The following is a 19,157-nucleotide window of genomic DNA, read 5'->3' on the forward strand; positions in this document are numbered from 1 at the left end:
TGGAAATCATGATACTTTTTTTTCAGGATTTTTTGAAGAATACTTATAAATATAAATATTCTGTAACGTTATAAATGTCTTTATCTTCATTTTAGATCATTTTAATTCATCTTCACTGAATGAAAGCATTAATTTCTTTAAAAAAAAAAAATAAATAAATAATTTTTATACTTTTACATCTACTACTACTACTACTAATAATAATAAAAAAGAGGAAAAGTCAAAAATTCCAATCAACACAGTAATCAGATCAACTTCAGTGTTTAATATTCACACCCGAAAAAAGGACAATAAAAATAAAAATACACCTTTAACAGGCTACAGTCATCACAACCAATGCAATAGAATCTCTTTCCTCTAATGCTGCAAATCAATGTGCTAATAAAATTTTCATCCCGTTTTTTTTTTTGTTTTGTTTTTTCCTCTCATCCTCGTGTCGTACCACCCCTCTCCCTCGCTCCAGGTGCTGGGGAGGGAACTTAAACGTGGGGGTTTTGCTACAAACCTGAGTCTTAATTACTGAGTTCATGAATTAGACAAAGCCACCCGAGGCTTGATTGAGGATGCCTCTGGTTTTGAATTGCTTTAAAGTACAAAAATAAAGAGTGACCCCGCACGCCTATTCTAAAGCGGTCAGTTCGAAGGCCCCGCTCCCAGCTCCTGTTGCCAAAGAGTTCGGGGCTGTTAGTGTGGAGTGCTAGTGTGATTCACATGGTCCTCCTCAGTTAGGTGGGGCTTTTACAGAACTAAATAACACCTCATAATGACACGCACAGGCCGTTTTGTTGGTTAGGCCTAGACCTTTGTTTTTGGAGGCTAGTGGGGTGTTTATGTGGCAGAATCTGAAGGTGGGCTCAAAACAAACCACAAAATAGTGTAAACGCTCTCGATTTGAATCCAGTCTGAACCACGTTATGGCTGACTGGCTGGCTGTGCCTCACTGTGTCTAAATTCAAAGTGTAAAATATGCAGCCACGCATTCGTCTGCATAGTTTTACCACAAAAGTTTCTCTACCTTAACGGTAGATGCTGAATGCTATATTTACTAACGTAAGCATGTTATGTAGCGTCTATTTTCTTTGCATATGCTCTGTGCTATGTTATGCTTCACCTGCCCCATTAAATCCTGTGCTATAGCAGATAGATATGTCTATATTAATATCCCTTGTTCTCCGCTTTCCCTTTAATATTAGCTTAATTTGTTTAGTACACTGTCCCTACTAGTGACTATTCCATCTGATCAGTGTCGAGTGATATTTTTAAAAAAATGGAGTGTAAGGGTGTAAAGGAAAAAAGAGGGAGCAAAAGAGGTATCGAGAGGGTTGGGAGTGATTGATTGGTACATTGGTACACTAAGCATTCGTAACAGGGCGCATTGCACCCACTGACATGGATTTCAAATCTGCACACATGGAAGTTGTCTAAATTTATTCATGATAAAGAATATGCTCGACTTTATTAAGGAGTTTTCATCTGTGATAGAATGTAAAATGGTGCTGTGCTTTCTGGATTGACACTGTCAACAAGGGTCGATATAGACAAAAGAATGAGCCTGTAACGCTTCCATGTAGTGTGGTGTGTTTGTCTCAGCAGAATGATGACAAAATGCTTGGAAAAAAAAACAACAGCCAAATTAGGCTGAGCTGTAACACAATGTTGTTAGTAAACCAAAAAAAGCATCTTGTCATTGAACATAATCAATATATCAGAGATTTTTGCAAACCGATTTGAAAACATGCTTTAAAATGGACAGAAACTGAGCCGTTTAAGACTGTGCCGCCCATATTGAGTCTCTGACTGAGGTTTCATGGGGGAAACAAGCACACGCTCAATCTCAAGTGTCTTTATAAGCCTCAGACAGGAACAGGATGTGACGTGGGTACGCAAACCACAAATCTGAGGGTAGGGAAAAGGCAAGAGTAGGAGGAGAAAGGAGGGAAAGAGACGAGAGGGAGGATGATGAGAAAAAGAGAAAGACAGACACACACACAGTGGCTCAGGAGTATGGTTGTGGTACCCCAAAACCTGGCCTATAAAGCGGTCTACCTGTGGGTGATTGGGTTGGTGGCCCATGGGGGCCTGTGGGGTAGCTGAACCCTCCATACGGGTATGGAGCGGGGTACGGAGCGGGCGTGGGACCAAACTGCCCAAACGGTGGGGCAGGAAATGGGGCTTGGGTGGGGTATGGGCAAGCGGGAGCACCAAACGCAGGCCTGGGAGCGGAGTAGCCTGTCGATGGAGGGAAGGGAGCACCCTGGCTGGGGTAGGGCTGAAACGCTGTGCTAGGGTTAGTGGTGCCCGCTGTGGAGGCTGAGGGGGGAGCAATGGGGTAGGGGGAGTAGGGGAGAGCAGAACTGGAGGCATTGGAGGGTGCATTGATTTTGGAGCTCTGCTGCTGCTGAGGCTGCTGTTGTTGCCACGGTGATGATGATCCAGCATCCTGATTGGTACAGGGTTGTGATGTCATTGTAGCATCTCCTATCCCTTTGCTTTTTTGGCAGAGAATTTCTTGCAGCTTTTCAATGCGCACTCGTCTCGTGTGAGCGAGAGAGCGCAGGGAAAGGAAACGTTCGAGGAAGGAGTCCAGTGATATCGAACCCTCCAGAAACTCATCTGCTAGAACCTGAGAGAAAGAGATTGAGTGATTTTCAAATCCTCACATTGTGGGCTTGATAACAACTTTTATAACATTATGTAATGCTTCAGTAGTTCATAAAACTTCAAATACAAATATACATTAGATTCAAAACTTTGGAAACAGTTACACTTCATATTTTTGAAAGAAATTTTAACTTTTATTCACCTAAGATTAATTAAATTAATCAAATACTAATAAATTACTATTTCAATTATTAAAAAAAAACTGTATTATTCAAGATCTCTGTTCAAAGAATCATTTTAAGGATTCAATACAAGATTTTCTTAATAGACTAGAGTAATGACTGCTCTGGATTGAAGGCTTTGCCAAGAATTACATGAAATTTAATTTGAAGATATCTTAATAGTAACATTTTTATTATAATAAATTAGATTCAAATTCATTTTAGTTATAATAATTTACAATATTAATATTTTGATTAAATTAAATGTTAAATTAAATTTACACAGGTAAACAGAAGAATGCATTTTATTTAAAAAAACATAAAAATGTCTAGGTGTTTCCAAACTGTTGAATGGTAGTGTATATGAAAATGCACTATATGAGTACATCAGGGTTTCCAGACTTTAGCAATTTAAATATACAGGAACTAATCATTTTTAATAGAATTTCAAGATTATATAATATAAAAATGTCAATATTATAAACATATATAGATTATTTCAGTGCAAAATCGCAATAGCACAGAGCACTTTTTAACCCTGATAACCCTGACAGTTTTACCAGCAGTGAAAACAAACAACAAAATGAAAAAGAAAAGAAAAAGAAAATACATGTTGATCATTAAAAAAAAAAGATGGTGACCCACCTCTGATTCTGCCTCTGTGTTGGCGCCCTCTGTCTGCAGACGAGACAACAGGCCCTCCGGAGACACCTGCCCCATGATACTGTCTGCAAACAGGGAAAGGGGGAGGGAGAGAAACAGAAGTGAGAGAGAACCGGTACATAAATAGGTTGGCTTGTAACAGAGTAAGAAATCGAAAAATGAGAACGGTTATGCAAACAACTCAGTTGGCTAGAAATGTGTAATAATTTTAAACAAAGGAAAAAGCAGTAATGAATGAACTGAGAGAAAGAAAGGTGAAAGAGAATACAGAGAAAAAAATAGGCCAGACACATATCTTCTGTGTGATGTAATGTCACAGATGCAAAAAGGGGGAGGAGAATGAATGCTAGAACAAAACAAGCTCATAGAACAGCGCTATATGACAAACATATGCGCATATACAAGAATTTCTGGCTGAACAACATGCTCCATTTAGAAACCCAGTAAGAATTTCTGTGTCTGTTCAAAGGTTCATGGCTCTTGGGTGCCTGAAAGTACTATGAGAACTGCAAGGGCACTGTAACTGTAGTGTGAACAAAAGTTGAAAGAACACTGTAATTTTGATTTCACTTAATCATTGCGCTAAAAGCAGTGTGCTAACAATGGAATCTTTCCAAAAAAAAAAAAAAATCATTCTGATGAACTCATTCTATTTTTCACACTGCCTGAGCTTTCCCTTTTAGAATATTCAAATGAGTTTCCATATATAACACCGAAACACTTTTTAAAAACTTCCTAAGATGTTTTAATTTTCATTTCAAAAACTTGCCAATATACAACAACAGGACATTAAGACTTTAAGATATACACTTTTTAAATACAGCTAAACAGAAACTTGTATAACAAAAACTGAAGAGAAAAAAAAAGATTAAAATAAAGTAAAATAAAAAAAACATGACAAAATCTCAAGGCTTGCCAATAAAATTATTGTTACGGTATAAAAAGAAATCTGATATTGCTGGTTGGTTGGTTTAGTAACTATATAAAAACAAAAGGATATGCAGTTTATAATATATTCAATTTATTTATTTTCTATGACGATCCCAAATTGTTCCTGTTTAATTTAGGAAAATAAAAAAAACTCATTACCAACATGAGTAATTTCTGGTCAGTGCAAAACTACTCGCTTCTCCTTCTTGGTTTCAGAAAACCTACTCTGAAAACAATCAATTTCTCACCCCCCTTCATTTTACATCAATTTACCCAGCATTCATTCCTGCATTCTCTTTGAAACCTTTACTTTTCTAACCCAAATCAATCCCTCTTTTCTCTTACCTCTCAGGACACAGTGCTGTTTGTATTTCTCCCTCACTTCCTCCAGTTCAGTGTATTTCTCCACCAATCGCGCCCTCTCATTTTCGAGACGGGGCTTCATGTCCAGGTTTTGCTCAGCCAGACTGCGGTTGGCAGCCAGAGCCATCTCCCTCTCCAGCTGAATGTTCTGAATCTGTAGGAGAAGAAAGAAAGTGACACATGTTAGCATCATGGCTGTTTACATGGAAAAAAAAAAGGTCAGTATCATTCATAAAAATTTACATTATATAAAACATTTCAACTTAACATAAGATAGAAAATCTAAAATACATTCAGGTGGTACATTTTGAAACATTCCATGCAAGCATGTTTCTGAATGAAAGCATTTTATAGCAGCTTCATAAAAATTACAATTCAACAGAATAAGCTTAATAGTCAAAGGATCTTTACATGAGAGACATAAAGGAGGAACTTCGCCAATTAATAAAAACCCATGGGTAAGTCTTGAGTGCCCCAGTCTACACCTAGTGAAGACGACTTGATCATGTCTTTATTTGAAATTATGGAAGGTACTTCTTTTTATATTAGGATTTATTTCATACAGCTTTTTTTTTTTCAATTTTCATCACATTTTTTCTGCCACTTGTTAGTTATATATAAATTAATTACTGGTTTCAAATCAGAAGGTGGTATTTGATAGTCCAGGTCAAGCGCATTCCTGCAAGCCGTTTCCGCTCTCTCATTACCAGTAAGTCCAATGTGACTTGGAACACACAGACATTATGAAGTACACAAGGACAATCCATCCTCAGCAGGACTGTCAAGACTGAGAAGTTTACTTAGTGATGGCTGTGGTGCATAGTAGTGGTCATTTCTGTATCAAGTGATCATGAGATTACCGAGATGAATGGATAAGACACAATTCAATGTAATGTTTTACGCGGCCTTCACATGCTGTCTGAAATTTCCTACTTCCCACTTCTAAGGTTTTGATTACGAGCTTGTTACGTTCTTTGTTGCTTCTTTGTCACATGCTTTGTTGTTTGAAAGAACAGGAATCATGTGTTGTGGCAAAAAATCAACCCGACTCTACTGCAGAAGAGACAAACACGTCCAGTTGTCTTTAAAAGGTTTTGTTTCTTGCAAGAAAGGTCAGACAGTCATACAAGCTCACAGAGAAGCTGAAGAGTGAAAGACAGATAACAGCTTTTCTCCGTTGCTCTTATACCCCTAATCTTCAAGGTTGAAACCTTCTCACACATATTCGGCCCACAAAAAAAAAAAAACACTCTGTTCCACGTTTCATGTGACAACCCCTATTTTCTTATTTATGTTATCCTTTTCAGTTGCCTTGCCTCCCAACCAAAAATTAACGACCCCAAAGGTGAAAGGTTTCTTTACCTAAAGTTTCACACAAATCATACAACAGAGGTTCAGTACTTCAGAATACATAATTCAACCTTGATAGTGTTTTTGGAGGAGACATGCACATTTTAAAATTTCCACTACACATGGAACAGAAGAACAGATTTTGTCTTGCCTATTTATTGGGGAAATCTTAGTAAAGCAAAAATGATATTTAGTTTCCCATTCGTTGACAACCATTTATACATTTCCCACACTATCTAGACAATGAGCTTGCTGATGATTTTGGAATTTTGGTCAAAAACAGGCTATTTACTCTGTGTATAAAACATACATTTTGCTTTAAATAAATATTCATATATGTAAACATGGAATACTTTAACGACAAGACAAGGCGATGAAGCCATGTTTAAAGTTTATGGCCCACCCAACTTGGAAACTTGGGTATAAAATGATCTCTGAGCTTCCCAGTAGTAAGCACAACTTGAGAGGGTTTCCTAATAGGAAATTTGTATTTATGTTAAAATTCAAATAGCAAATAATTAAGGTAGCATGTCTAGAATAGCAATATAAACAATATAAAGTCTCAATAATATAAACAAGTTAATCACACCACAGACTACTACTGTGTCACAAAAATGATGCTGTTCAAATAAAAGTTTCACATCATTCCAAACAGCACTTTTTAGCCTTTCAGTGCTGCATTTACTAAAAGCATCACACAAAAAATTGGTGTAGAATCCATTTTCACTCAGAAATTGCTAATAAATTTGTAAACAATAACAGAGACATTAAGTAACACAGTGAACTAAGCATTAATTTTTTACATTTTGAAAAAAAAAAAATTTTTCTTGTAAAACATACTCAAATAATCCTTATTTACAATTTCAAACAAAAAATTTTTAACAATGCAAGCACAACATTCACTGGCACCAGTGATCTCTACATCTACTTAGGCTTATGATGCTTGTGGGAAATGCAGCTCTGATTGTTCACTTTTATAGATAAGGGTCAAAAACATCAATCCACTGTATTTGTTTTTTTTTTGTTTTTGAGACTATTCAAAGTTTCTGTACTTAATCTTAATTTTATTTTTGACCAAATCCTTTTAGAAGGCAAATTACAGGTAATCAACGTAATCGAGATGAGAAAGACAACACATATCTCACATTTATTATGGAAGTACCAATCATTCACAAAAAAAATTTCTCCTCTGCCAAAGCTCTGAAATATCTTTTACGATCTCGTATATTCAAATATTACACATAATAATGTGTAACAGTAGGTTTGACGTTAATGATTCAGGGCCTTTTAAATCGATCCTGACACATATTCAGAATATGTATATATTCAAACTACAAACAGTAGACTTGAGCGGTATGGCAGACAAGGAAGTATTTTAGTAGATAAAACTTTGGTCTGTTGGACTACTTATACCAAAAAAACTTGGAAAATGACACATGAGTCTTAAAGGGGTAGTTCACCCAAAAATGGTATTAAATTAGGTGTTAATGACCCAACCTCAGGCCATCCAAGATGTAGTAGGTGACTTTTTTCTTCAGTAGAACAGAAGAGAAGAGTTTTAAACCGTGGTCCTTGGTGATTCATATAATGCAAGTCAATGGCTACAGTCACTTTGGGAGTCCAAAAAATGAATACAGGCAAAACAAAATCCTCCTGGTGATTCACTGAGGTCTTAAGAAGTGAAACGATCGGTCTGTGCAAGAAAACAAGACTTTCGATTTATTAGCAGCTATAGGGAAATAACGAAAATATCAAAGTGCAGTAAACGGTTTTGAGTGTTTATAATTAAGACAATACATTAAAATAATATGATAAGAAATACCAGTTTGCAACATCAAGCAGCATAATGAGCTGTTTTGTACAGCTAAAAAAACTGGCGAATGACACCAGAATACACACACATTAAATTTACAAATGGCCACGCCCGCTCTTACCTGTAAAGTAAGGTGGATATAGGTTGCGGCACCCAGGATAAACAAAAGGAAGTACCATTATGATGAACAATACAACACACTCGTCCTCCCTCTCTGTTGTAAACAAACACACTGTCAGCTCACGTGTGAGGTTGATCCCGCACATATATCATTATGCGACAGGAAGCTCATGCTCCAAACTGCCATGAACGCTCTCAGAACCGTTTGCAGAAGTGGTGGATTACAGGTAATATTGTTGTAAATACGGTTCAGTTTCTCGCACAGACCGATCATTTCACTTTTTACGACCTCAATGTTGTTTTGCCTGTATATATTTTTTGGACTCCCAAAGTGACTGTAGCCGTTGACTTGCATTATATGAATCACCAAGGACCACGGTTTCAGTTAAAAATATTCTCTTCTGTTCTACTGGGGGAAAAAAACACTCCTACACTTTGGATGGCCTGGAGGGTGAGTCAATTAACAGCAAAGTTTCGTTTTTGGGTAAACTATCTCTTTAAGAAGTACTGCTAAGGTACTGTATGGGGCTTTTTTTGTTTTGTTTTTTGGAGCCTGGACACTATTCACTTTCATTGCATAGAAGAGAGGATCTCCTTTTATGTTCCACAGAGGAAGCAAAATGATGTGGGTTTAGAACAACATAAGTGTGAGTAAATAATGACTGAATTTTCATTTTCAGGTGAATTATACCTTAAAGATCAGTTATCATCATCATCTTACCTCATCAGACTCCAGTGCCATAGACTCCACCCGCTCCGAGTTGTCCAGCAAATTCTGCAACTCGGACTGGCTGAGGTCTTGAAGCTTCTCCATTGATTTGCTAGGCCAGCTGAAGATCAACAGCAATGTTTACTAATGCGTGCTAATAATTTACTTATTACATTACAGTCAGCATATCATATTCATAAGGCCAGCATACAACTGACATCTCATACAGTATTGTGTTCCACAGAAGGAAAGCAAGTCATACAGGTTTGGAACAACATGAATGTTGGCAGAATTTTAATTTTGGATCCTTTTAAGTTGAACTGTGCTGTCAGTGAATACTTGCTAAGTGTCACTTGGACATAAAAACTACTACTGGAAGACTTGATAATCTGAAACATTTATAGCAGTCATCTGTCATTCAGACAGTACATGTAACTGTGGACTACTTAAAAGTACTGCGAAGAATTATGCTATTGGAACTAAGACTAACTCTGACTGCTTGTTATATATTAAAAGAACAGATCCAATACTTACAAGGTACAAGCAAATCAAAGTCCTCTCCTCAGGGTGCTCATGGAAAAACATCAAACTTAATTGGAAGCGAGTGACGTCAAGATGTAGACGGAAGCGCTGAGACTGACAACTACCTCGCGAGCGTCTCTAGCGATAAAACCCGCTTTGTGCGAGAAACACGTACGACACAGTATCGGTACAAGGTGTCGCGCGTTATATAGCGCGACAGAGTAGAAAAATGTGCGCGAAATTAATCCTGGAGACTGGAATCTCCTCGCGGTTAGCTGGACGGCTAGCTCACTTAAAAGAGAGCAGTTGGGCAAGGCGGGTTGCTATTCAATACAAAACGGCGTCGGACGAAATAACAACTCAGAAAGACATCATAATATGTGTCCGATAAAACAGCATCGATGTCAGTTAGAGTAAAACAGTACAAATAAAGGTTAATTAACGGGGTATATTCCTATTCTTAAGGGAAAGTTTCACTTCTCGTTGACAGATATCGCGGCCATCTTTGGATGAGACCATTATCGATTTTGTCAAGGGACGTGAGATATGTTTAAAAAACCATAAAAACAATATTTACCTGTCTTGTCTGGAAAATCACATAAAGGTTTAGTGTAATGCTCAAATAACCGTATAAAGGTTTTATAGTGCAGACAATTGAAAGGCATTCTCATATTTTCGTGAAAATAGCATTATGCTCCCCTATATTTGACATTACATGGTGTGGTCCTACGTTCAGCGGCTCTGAGCTGACTGAAAGGGAAACCCCGATGTGACGGGAATATTCCATATGTGACATGGCAGTAGGGTTGGTCCTAATATTTCACCACACAGACAGACAACTATGGGTTTTTTTATATAAAAGTTTAATATTAGTAAGATGTTGGGTTTGAAGAATTGTCTCACATATTTACATATATAAACACTAAAGAGACACCCATAGAAAACATTTTCAGCTGCATATTTTCATAGTGTTTTGCATATTCGATTACATCCATTTGTCTTTTTTGTGATTTTATTAGTTTTCAGGGTTTCATTAGCAAAAGACCATCATTAGCAAAAGACCAACACTTTTTACAATAAAAATTAAAGGTAGCAATTATTAAAATTACATTTTGAGTTAGGCTATAGTGGGTTAAATGCAGTGTATAGGCTAGCAAGCTACTGACTCCAGTTTCACAAAATTTCCAAATAAATCTGTACTTTGTATATGACAATATTGTAAATTCACATTTTTTAAGGAAAAAAAAAACAAAACAAGGACAATAGCAATGATAATGTTTTAGAGCAGTCTACTAATTAACACTGCTCCTACACAAAATGAACAAAGAGAAGTACATGTACATGTGATCTCAGTGTATTCTTAGTCCTTTAAATGCAGAAAATGTTAGGAAACAATGAAGAACCAAAGCTGCAATATCATAAAACAACAGCTGCCCAGAGATCGCTTTGTAAAAGCCCTGTCAAAACAATAAAAAAAGATTTAATGAGTTTACCATAAAAATGAGAAAAAAACATAAAAACATAAGAGTATTTGCTAACATGTGATTTTTGGCCTAAATACATTCTCCATTAATGCTGAATAAAATTATGTAAATCACAGGGTTTTTTCTTCTATCTTTTTTGTTTAACTGACTAATAGCAGGATCAATCAATGATTTGCACTTACTTGAAAAACCTTTTCTGGACAACTAAAATATGATTCATGTGGGCAAGGAGGGAGGACTGGAGAGTTACTTGCGGCATAACCGTACAGAACAAGACCAATCAGTGTCCCCACCAGGCCAGCAATACCAGAGATCAGACAGTATTTTAGCTTATAGGGAGAAAACGACATTATTGCTTATTACATGTTGGAATAATCCACACCCAAAAGAAGAACATAGTGAACTTACTAGTGCTCTCCTAGGAGTTCTTTCAGATGCCATTCCAAAGGATCCAGCAAGCACAGACTAATTAGAGAGAGAGAGAGAGAGAGAAAAAAACAGAATTAAAAGGAAAAGGTCACTGGGACATATAAAATGTTTATTTTATGTAAATGTTTATTATGTGTTCATTTTATATATTTTGTGTTTGTTTTTCATTTTGGCAAATCATAAGACTATGACGATCATTCAAAACATAACAACTACAGTATCATAGTTATTAATTAAACATACCACAGAACCAATACAGAGGGGGCACACAAACATATATTTCATATCAATGCTGATGCTGTAAGTTGGTACAGTCAGGAGGAGCTGGAACAATCCTAGTAATATTGCCATAACCTAGAGAGGGAAAAACACATGGTGAGGAAAACAATTGTTCAAATGTTCAACAACAAAACATCTCAAAGAAAACTATACAGTGAGTAAGATACCGTTATCTCTCTTGCTTAATGACAAAAAAAAAAAAAAAAAAACTGGCCCACATCCACTTACTGCCACCACTTCAGGGTCATGAAACTTGAACAGACGTTGAAATTTGGGAGGTTCTGAGTCAGCAGACTGTGTTTGAGTGCTTGACATCTTCAACAGCCCACTAAAAGTCAACCGAGGGACTGAAAAATAGGGACATTTCAAAGTTAAGATTATAATGGCTCCCTACAGTCTGAGATAATAGTGAGAGAGTTAGTATGAAACATGATCTGATCCCCCTGGAATAATGGAACGTTTTGCAGGAATACAGATGCTGTTGGAGAAAAACATGTTTGTGAGGAGAGGAAGTGGGCGGATAGGATACAGAAAATGTGGCTGGAGAGAAGAGCAGCACAGCTTGATACAATTCTGATTACTCAACAGCACTGCAGAGGAAGAAAAAAAACTTTAGTACACTACATTCATTTCCTTAAGGGGGTTGGACTGCCCAGATGTCCAAAACAGCTCCTTCCTTTTTATTTGTACAGCATAAAATCACAAATAGGCATGATAACCTGGGCCGCATTAATGCACGGGCTTACCTGGGCTTAAGCCGGAAAAAATAACCGCATTTTATAATGCGATGACTGTCCCTTTAACACCGCTTTGCGTTAAATAGCCTACATGTGCTGTCCTGCGCGTGAAGTGCCGCGTCTAGCAGCAAGCAACTCACAGAATCAGTATCTGGACAACGCGGACAGACTTAGTGGCGCTGCCTGTGTGTGCGTACACTCATAGGGCTCGTTCACACAGAACGCGTTTTTGCTTTGAAAAACGCGAGACGCGGGCAGTGGAATGTGGGAAACCGCAAGATCTCGAGACGCTTTTTAAAGCTTTTTTTTTCAAACTGATTTTAACTTAGCTGAACTGATTCATGGCTTTAGAACGCCATGTCATGCGCGAGATGCTGCAAGACGCGAGTGCAACGGTTCTGCACGTCCTGCGCAGAAAACAAAGAAAAAGTAGCGCATTGGAATGGAAAAGCGCGTTCTGTGTGAACAGCCCTAAAGAAAACAATGTGTTCGAATTTTAAAGTCGTGGTGCGGCGCTACGCTTCTCGACCCTTCACTCACTGAACCCTGCAGTCGCCAGTAGTCCAATGAAAATACAAATCACACAAAAATACAGTTTCTTAAAACGTTCAATGAGGTACTGTACTTAAAATGTTGAATGTTGAAATTAACAATGAACAATACTTCTATTAACCTTACAGATGGAATCTATCTTATTATAAATTGTTACCATTTCATATAAATCCAAACAGTCATGCTTAAAGATGACCATCTTTAAATATACACAAAGGCAATATTGACATTAGACACATATTAGCCTATGTATACATTATTTGCTTTCATTTTAGAACACTGATTCTTATTTAAATAACATGTATTGTATTACAGTGATGATAAAAGAGAACTTGAATCGAATGCATTTCTGATTTGTTTATATATGTCTGATGCATGACACTATAGTTTTAATTATGCAACTTTGCTGCAAAACGAATCGATAAAAGCGACCAGCTGGATATAAACTAATGCAAATAGATGGTAACAATCATGACATTAAACATTTAGATCGAACTTGCGTTTGTTTTTGTCACATTGTTTTAAAGATCAAAGTGAAGGATAAAAAAGTAATTTTTGCCTTAAAGAATTAATTGATTCTGAACTGCCGAAATGAGTCTTCAGCAATTCCAGTCTCACTTCCTGTTACAAACCTACAATGTAAAAATTTGCGTAATGGCAGCCGGTTGCTCACGAACAACATGCAGGCCTATTTTGACCTGCTTTCAAACACTGAAACTGGAAGAGTTTGGTTTGTTGCTGACATGTTGTCATGACATCTTTACGGTGTGAAAGCAAATCCACTTTGCATGCACTTCCAAAAGACAAGGACTCGCGCTGGAATTGATACGGTAAAACTGACGCCTTTGTTCGAATCCGCGTCTCATTTCAGAGGCTGCGTCCTTCGGAGCTCGCATTTGAAGGCTGCATAATTAAGGATGTCTTATTTAAGAAAAGTAACCATAATAAAATTGATGATTATTCCTCGTGAGGTGCCAAAATGCTGTATTTTCTTTCTTACTTTGCAATCCAAAGGTTGTTTTTCTTAAATGAGCTGGCCTCAATATACATCCTTCAAATGCGACCTCCAGAGGATGCAGCCTTCGAAATGAGTAGCCTGTACAAATAGTTCAGACTATGTGCCAATAGTTCATGCAGTGATATTTATATTTTATAACAGACCTATGTTCGGTTCTTTTGGTATTCATGCAAAATAAAAGGCTGATAACTTTCACTTTGTGATTAAGAAGATTGAGTGAATGTAGGTAATAGTTCTGGTGGATGAAGGGCCCCCTCAAGAGGTAAAGCCGGGGCCCCTTGTAGTCTTAATGCGGCCCTGATGATAACCACTGCAAACCACTGCACACTTCAAGTGCACTCTTTTAGTTTCAGACATCAGCATGAAATACATTCATGAATATGCTTGTATATGATATTGATGATAGCTATAACTAGTTTCCTTTAAAATAATGCACGAGCGACTCACCTCGAATGTAGTTTCTGCGAATTCTAGAAAGCTCGTGGCAGAGAGGAACAGAGCTGTTTATGAAGTGATCGAAAACACATAAAAGCTCCTATTGGGAGAAGGAGGCTGGACAGACCCCTTTTCTTTGCGATGCTTGCATAAAAACGCAAGGGAGGGTCTAACTCTTTTTGTATTCAAGAAAAAAAGAAGACTAGACCTTTTATTTGGAATTATTGCGCACTTACAGACGAGGTTGCTCAACAGGAGAAGAAAAGGGTCCTGCCAGCACACTACGAACAGCTCAAAAAATCGCCTAGAGTCCTTTTAGTTTTATAGGTCAGCCTTTCTCAGTCATTCATGCGGAATTTCGCCCTGCGTTTGCATTCGCTCTGAGTGTCTATTACTTAACTGTAACTTTAAAAACGTGTCGCATTTGTTATCCATTGTTACAAACCTAACTTACTTGAAACGAAGGATGACTTTGACAGTGTCGACGGACCTGTCTGTGAACACTGGCCCAAGTCAGGTAGAGGAAAAGTTGGAAGACAAACAAAAAGCTCTACGGGAGAGCATCGAGAAGGGGGAGCCCAAAATATTCGGGGTGAGTGAACGTCGTGTTATGGCTTCATTAATCTTAAAGGGCTCCGCACAGATTCTCACAGGACATCTTCTTCTTCTTCTTCTTCTTCTTCTTCTTCTTTTTTTTTTATAAAGGGTTTCTTTTCGGTGGTAATTTTATGAATTAACTTCACAAAGCAGATGTCTTTATTCTGTTACTTCTGTTTAAAAAATAATGTGTGCAAATTTTTGGATAATTTTACTTATTTTCAATTTATCTTCCTTTCTTGTTTCCTTTCTCTTTGCACCTTGTCCTGAAACCCAGAAAAAAAAGTTTTTGAATTTAGTATTTTTTCACCTCATTGTTTAGAGCATTAGAAACAATTTTTTTTTTTTTTTCATTTTTTAAAAATTATATTTTATTCATATGATAAACATGATTTATGTCCTATAGTGTCCTCTACAGTGGACATGTATACAATCAATGTCCTGTTTCATAACAGAATGTCGTATTTTAATTTGAAAACCAATATTTTCTTGAGATGTTGATTTATGACAAACAATTTGAAAATTATTCAGATGTGAATGATAATAAGTTATAAAAAAAAATATCATATTTCCATAAGGGTGTTAAATTTGATCACTAAATTGAGGGAGTGGTCAGGGTGAAACCTCCTAACATTTGGTATCTCTGAAAAGCCCTGAATGTGCAGGACATTTAGATCTAAAACTGTGACATGTATGATGTCAGAGAAAATCAAAAAAATATAATGTCCACTACAGAGGACAAAAATCTATTCCTGGGTCCCAGGAGGATATCTGTATAAAGTATAATCTTAAATAATATCTTTATAGTCCTCCAAATCTTGGTATCACTTTACAGTAAGGTTCATTAGTTAACATGAACTAATTATGAACTTCACTTCTACAACATTTATTAAAGGTGCTCTAAGTGATCCTGGGTGGAGTAACTTCCTGTTGACGTTCGAAGTGTTGTCAAACAAAACAGAGGCAAGCTAGACCCTCCCTCCTCCTCCTCCTCCCCCTCCCCTCCCTGCTTCCTGAAACAGTCATGAACGCACATTTAAAAACATTCTTGTCTGTTATCGGCTGGAGCATGTTTATTATTATTCGTGGTCCAGGCTGCACCAGTTTGTTTTTATTGCCGTTTTTGGAGATGGTGGCGACTACAGAGACAACGTTTTTTTACAGTGTGTTCAGGGCACAGGCAGCTAGTGGATAGTGAGGAGATGTTTGCTGTATGTGACAAAAAATGTTTTGGCCTAAAAACGTGTGACATCACTTAGAGCATCTTTAATCTTTGTTAATGTTCATTTCAACATTTACTAATACATAATTAAAATCTTGTTAAAATTAGTTAATGCACTGTGAACTAACATGAACAAACAATGAACAACTGTGCTTTCATTAACTAACAAAGATTAGTAAATACAGTAACAAATGTATTGCTAATGGTTAGTTCATGTTAGTTAATACATTAACTAATGTTTAACTAATGAACCTTATTGTAAAGTGTTACCCAAATCTCTTAGGGCTCATGATTCAGGGAACATGGAAATTTAGAACACAAACAGGGCACAGTATAAGCCTTTAACCCTCTGGTGCTCTTCGTGTGGTGGTCAAAAATGACAGAAAAAAAATGACATATTCTTTAATTTAAATGATTTTACTATATTTTATTTAGCCATAAATCTAAACAAGCTGTGTTTCAAATTTGAGAGTGATATCTCAAAAAATTTGCTTTTAGTAAGATTTTGTTTGGGTGAAGTACCAAACATTTCCACTAGATAAAAATTTGTCTCACATTCATTTCCAATGCAGGCTACGTCCATAAGCTTAAAAATGCTGCCTTCGGAGGGAGCATTCCAAGGTAGGACGGCATCAAGGCATGTCCAAATCCAATATTAGCTATACTTCCTGTCTCCTGAGATACCTTCATCTGATCGATTTTTGAAGGCAGCATGCCTTTGATATCCCACAATCATGTGCTTTCCATTATGACAGTTGAGCTAAAAAATAAAGATGGTGTCTGAAAGTTGAGGTTGGTGGTCATTTTTTGTGTAAATGTATGTTTTCCACTTCTGATGTCATTTCTAGTGAGAAATTACTATTGTAGAACTTAAATATTTGCTTAGTTATCACCAAAGCTCACTCAGCCTATATCATTAAACCAATGCACCGATTCAGAAGCTGCCTGCGAAGTCATTGCCTGATAGAGCAGTGAGGAAACAAGTCTTAAAGTAAGTTTTCGTGCTCAGCCATGGTCATTTTTGACCACAAGGAGAAGTGTGACTATTTTATTCAGGACCATTTAACCTTTTTGAATCATGTCCTTGTCCTATTTTCACATAGTAAGTGCCAAAACGTTTACCAAGTTTTGTACCATTCCGATGAAGTATAAAAAAGTGTGTGTGTGTGTATATATATATATAAGTAAAACTTTCTGTCAGAAATGACAAAAGAGCACCAGATGGTTAACAGTGAAAACTGTGCTAACATATATTTAGAAAAATTACAACATTGCACCTTAATAGCAGCTAAAATGTATTGAAGATTCATGCCACCTGAATTAGATTACAAAAACCTAAGTTATATTTATGTATAAAGTTCCGACTGAGTTATTTCTTTCGCTTTTTCTGTCTCTCATAGGTCTCTCAGATAGTATTAGGATTGCTGATCATTTCCTATTCTATACCTCTGCTCTCTGCTGAGGCCACAATGCTGCTTAACTTTGGAGTGCCATGGTGGAGTGGCCTTATGGTAATATTACACTAATAAGCATAGGATGTAATGGTTATGTATTAAGATGATGACAAAGTATTAAGTGAAATGTAAAGTGTACTGTATAACCACCAACCATTGTGTCCCCTTTTTTCCAAACAGTTTGTCATTTCAGGCGCAGCTGCAATAGCAGTGGAAAAAATTGCCACCTTGAAGACAGTGAGTTTGAACTTACAACAGGACAGATTAACAAGAAATGTTAGAGCATAATCTAGATATATAAAGTTAGTTTATTATAATGTAATTCAGTTATGACCAATAATCAAATACAAATGCTCCACAACAGCAGGCATTTTCATGTAAAGTTTCTGTCTGAAAAATCGAATTCACTTGTTTAAAATGATAAAAATGATGAAAGTTGCTCTTGTCTTTAGGTCTCTGTATGCTTGGCAGTCTCTGTTGTGACCATAATCATCTCAGTTATTGCGCTTATCCTGTACTATGTTGACATTATTTCCAATCCGGCAACTAGATGCCAACAGGGAACAGACCACTTGTGCGATCACCAGCATTATGCCACTGTATGTATCTCAAAGCCTATATATAAGAGTTCTATTATGTTATATTAAGTATGTAAAGACAATTAAACAGTTGCATATTGTAGTAAGGACTCTTTCTTCAAAACAGAAATTCAGCACAGGAGTGAAGATAACCATCTCAATGGTCAATATTGTCCAGACAGCACTATCCTCTACTTTCACAGTTATGCTGTATAATCAAAGGAGGAACTTTACAGGCTATACGGTAAGAGAAATAAAAAAATGGTTATTTTATTGTTTTAAAAATATGTTGTTTAATATGGAAACAATAATCTTCTCACAAACATTATGAAATATTGTGTTATATTTTTGAACATTTAATTCAAAGTGTTTTAAACGCATAGTTTGCTAACAATATGGATCTCTCTCTCACTTTCTCAGACTGTGAGTGAATGACATCCTGCTTAGGATGCTGATCATCCCATTTGTACCCCCGTGTATGACATTTTGGGATTTAAATCAGAGGTCCTTAAACTATATCCACTTCATATACATATGTGTTTTTTTTCTTGTAACCAATGCTTATATGTGCAAGAATGCAATGCACTGAAATGTTGTATTTTAAGTGAAAGTGAATTGTATATTTTTTATCTAATATCATTAAAGTAAACATCTAAACATTCCTTTTATTAAAGTTACATTTCAAGTTTAAAAGAGATATTTTGTGTTTTTATTTTACAATTTAGAACAGCACTACAGTATGATGTTCTGATCATTTCAGCTTCTCCAGCTAAATCTTTAGCCATTTTCAAGAAACAGCTAAAGATGCATTTTTTTAATCAACATTTGACCTATTACACCTTCTATTCTATTTCCAACCTATTGTAGGGAATTTTACAGTAAAAGACCCAAGGACCAGATATGACGAATGAAAATTTTACTGAATAGAATAGTTTGCATCAGCAGAAGACTGCCATACTCACAAAGAGTTCATAGGCTCATAGGCATTCTGCGCAAGAGTTCAATTATACCTTACACCAGTCACTAAACTCCCTCATTACTTAAGATTAAATGATTCTGATTGGCTAAGAAATAGATAAA

General features: G+C 36.6%; 3 protein-coding genes across 5 annotated transcripts; 1 reads left to right on the forward strand and 2 right to left on the reverse strand.

Moving 5' to 3' along the window:
• Positions 1-245: 245 nt before the first annotated feature.
• vps37c (VPS37C subunit of ESCRT-I) lies at positions 246-9,732 on the reverse strand. The gene is made up of 5 exons (XM_067403089.1): positions 9,305-9,732; positions 8,783-8,891; positions 4,761-4,932; positions 3,468-3,550; positions 246-2,623 (listed from the first exon to the last, which is right to left on the reverse strand). Exons 2-5 carry the CDS (start codon positions 8,873-8,875, stop codon positions 1,997-1,999), a joined length of 975 nt encoding a protein of 324 aa, XP_067259190.1. The 5' UTR covers positions 8,876-8,891; positions 9,305-9,732; the 3' UTR covers positions 246-1,996.
• On the reverse strand, positions 9,725-14,789 carry si:dkey-9i23.16 (uncharacterized protein LOC571915 homolog). Of its 3 annotated transcripts, none has more exons than XM_067403092.1 (6): positions 14,681-14,789; positions 11,713-11,831; positions 11,449-11,559; positions 11,185-11,241; positions 10,959-11,105; positions 9,725-10,749 (listed from the first exon to the last, which is right to left on the reverse strand). In XM_067403092.1, exons 2-6 carry the CDS (start codon positions 11,797-11,799, stop codon positions 10,642-10,644), a joined length of 510 nt encoding a protein of 169 aa, XP_067259193.1. In that variant the 5' UTR covers positions 11,800-11,831; positions 14,681-14,789; the 3' UTR covers positions 9,725-10,641. The 3 variants fall into 3 exon arrangements, with proteins under 3 accessions (XP_067259193.1, XP_067259192.1, XP_067259194.1); XM_067403091.1 differs by lacking the exon at positions 14,681-14,789 and adding an exon at positions 14,239-14,391; XM_067403093.1 differs by lacking the exon at positions 14,681-14,789 and adding an exon at positions 12,231-14,229.
• tmem176 (transmembrane protein 176) lies at positions 14,458-18,755 on the forward strand. The gene is made up of 6 exons (XM_067403090.1): positions 14,458-14,818; positions 17,446-17,556; positions 17,680-17,736; positions 17,952-18,098; positions 18,205-18,321; positions 18,498-18,755. Exons 1-6 carry the CDS (start codon positions 14,693-14,695, stop codon positions 18,510-18,512), a joined length of 573 nt encoding a protein of 190 aa, XP_067259191.1. The 5' UTR covers positions 14,458-14,692; the 3' UTR covers positions 18,513-18,755.
• Positions 18,756-19,157: the final 402 nt, after the last annotated feature.

The sequence above is a fragment of the Chanodichthys erythropterus genome, chromosome 12 (genome assembly GCF_024489055.1).
Source record: "Chanodichthys erythropterus isolate Z2021 chromosome 12, ASM2448905v1, whole genome shotgun sequence".
Taxonomy (NCBI): domain Eukaryota; kingdom Metazoa; phylum Chordata; class Actinopteri; order Cypriniformes; family Xenocyprididae; genus Chanodichthys; species Chanodichthys erythropterus.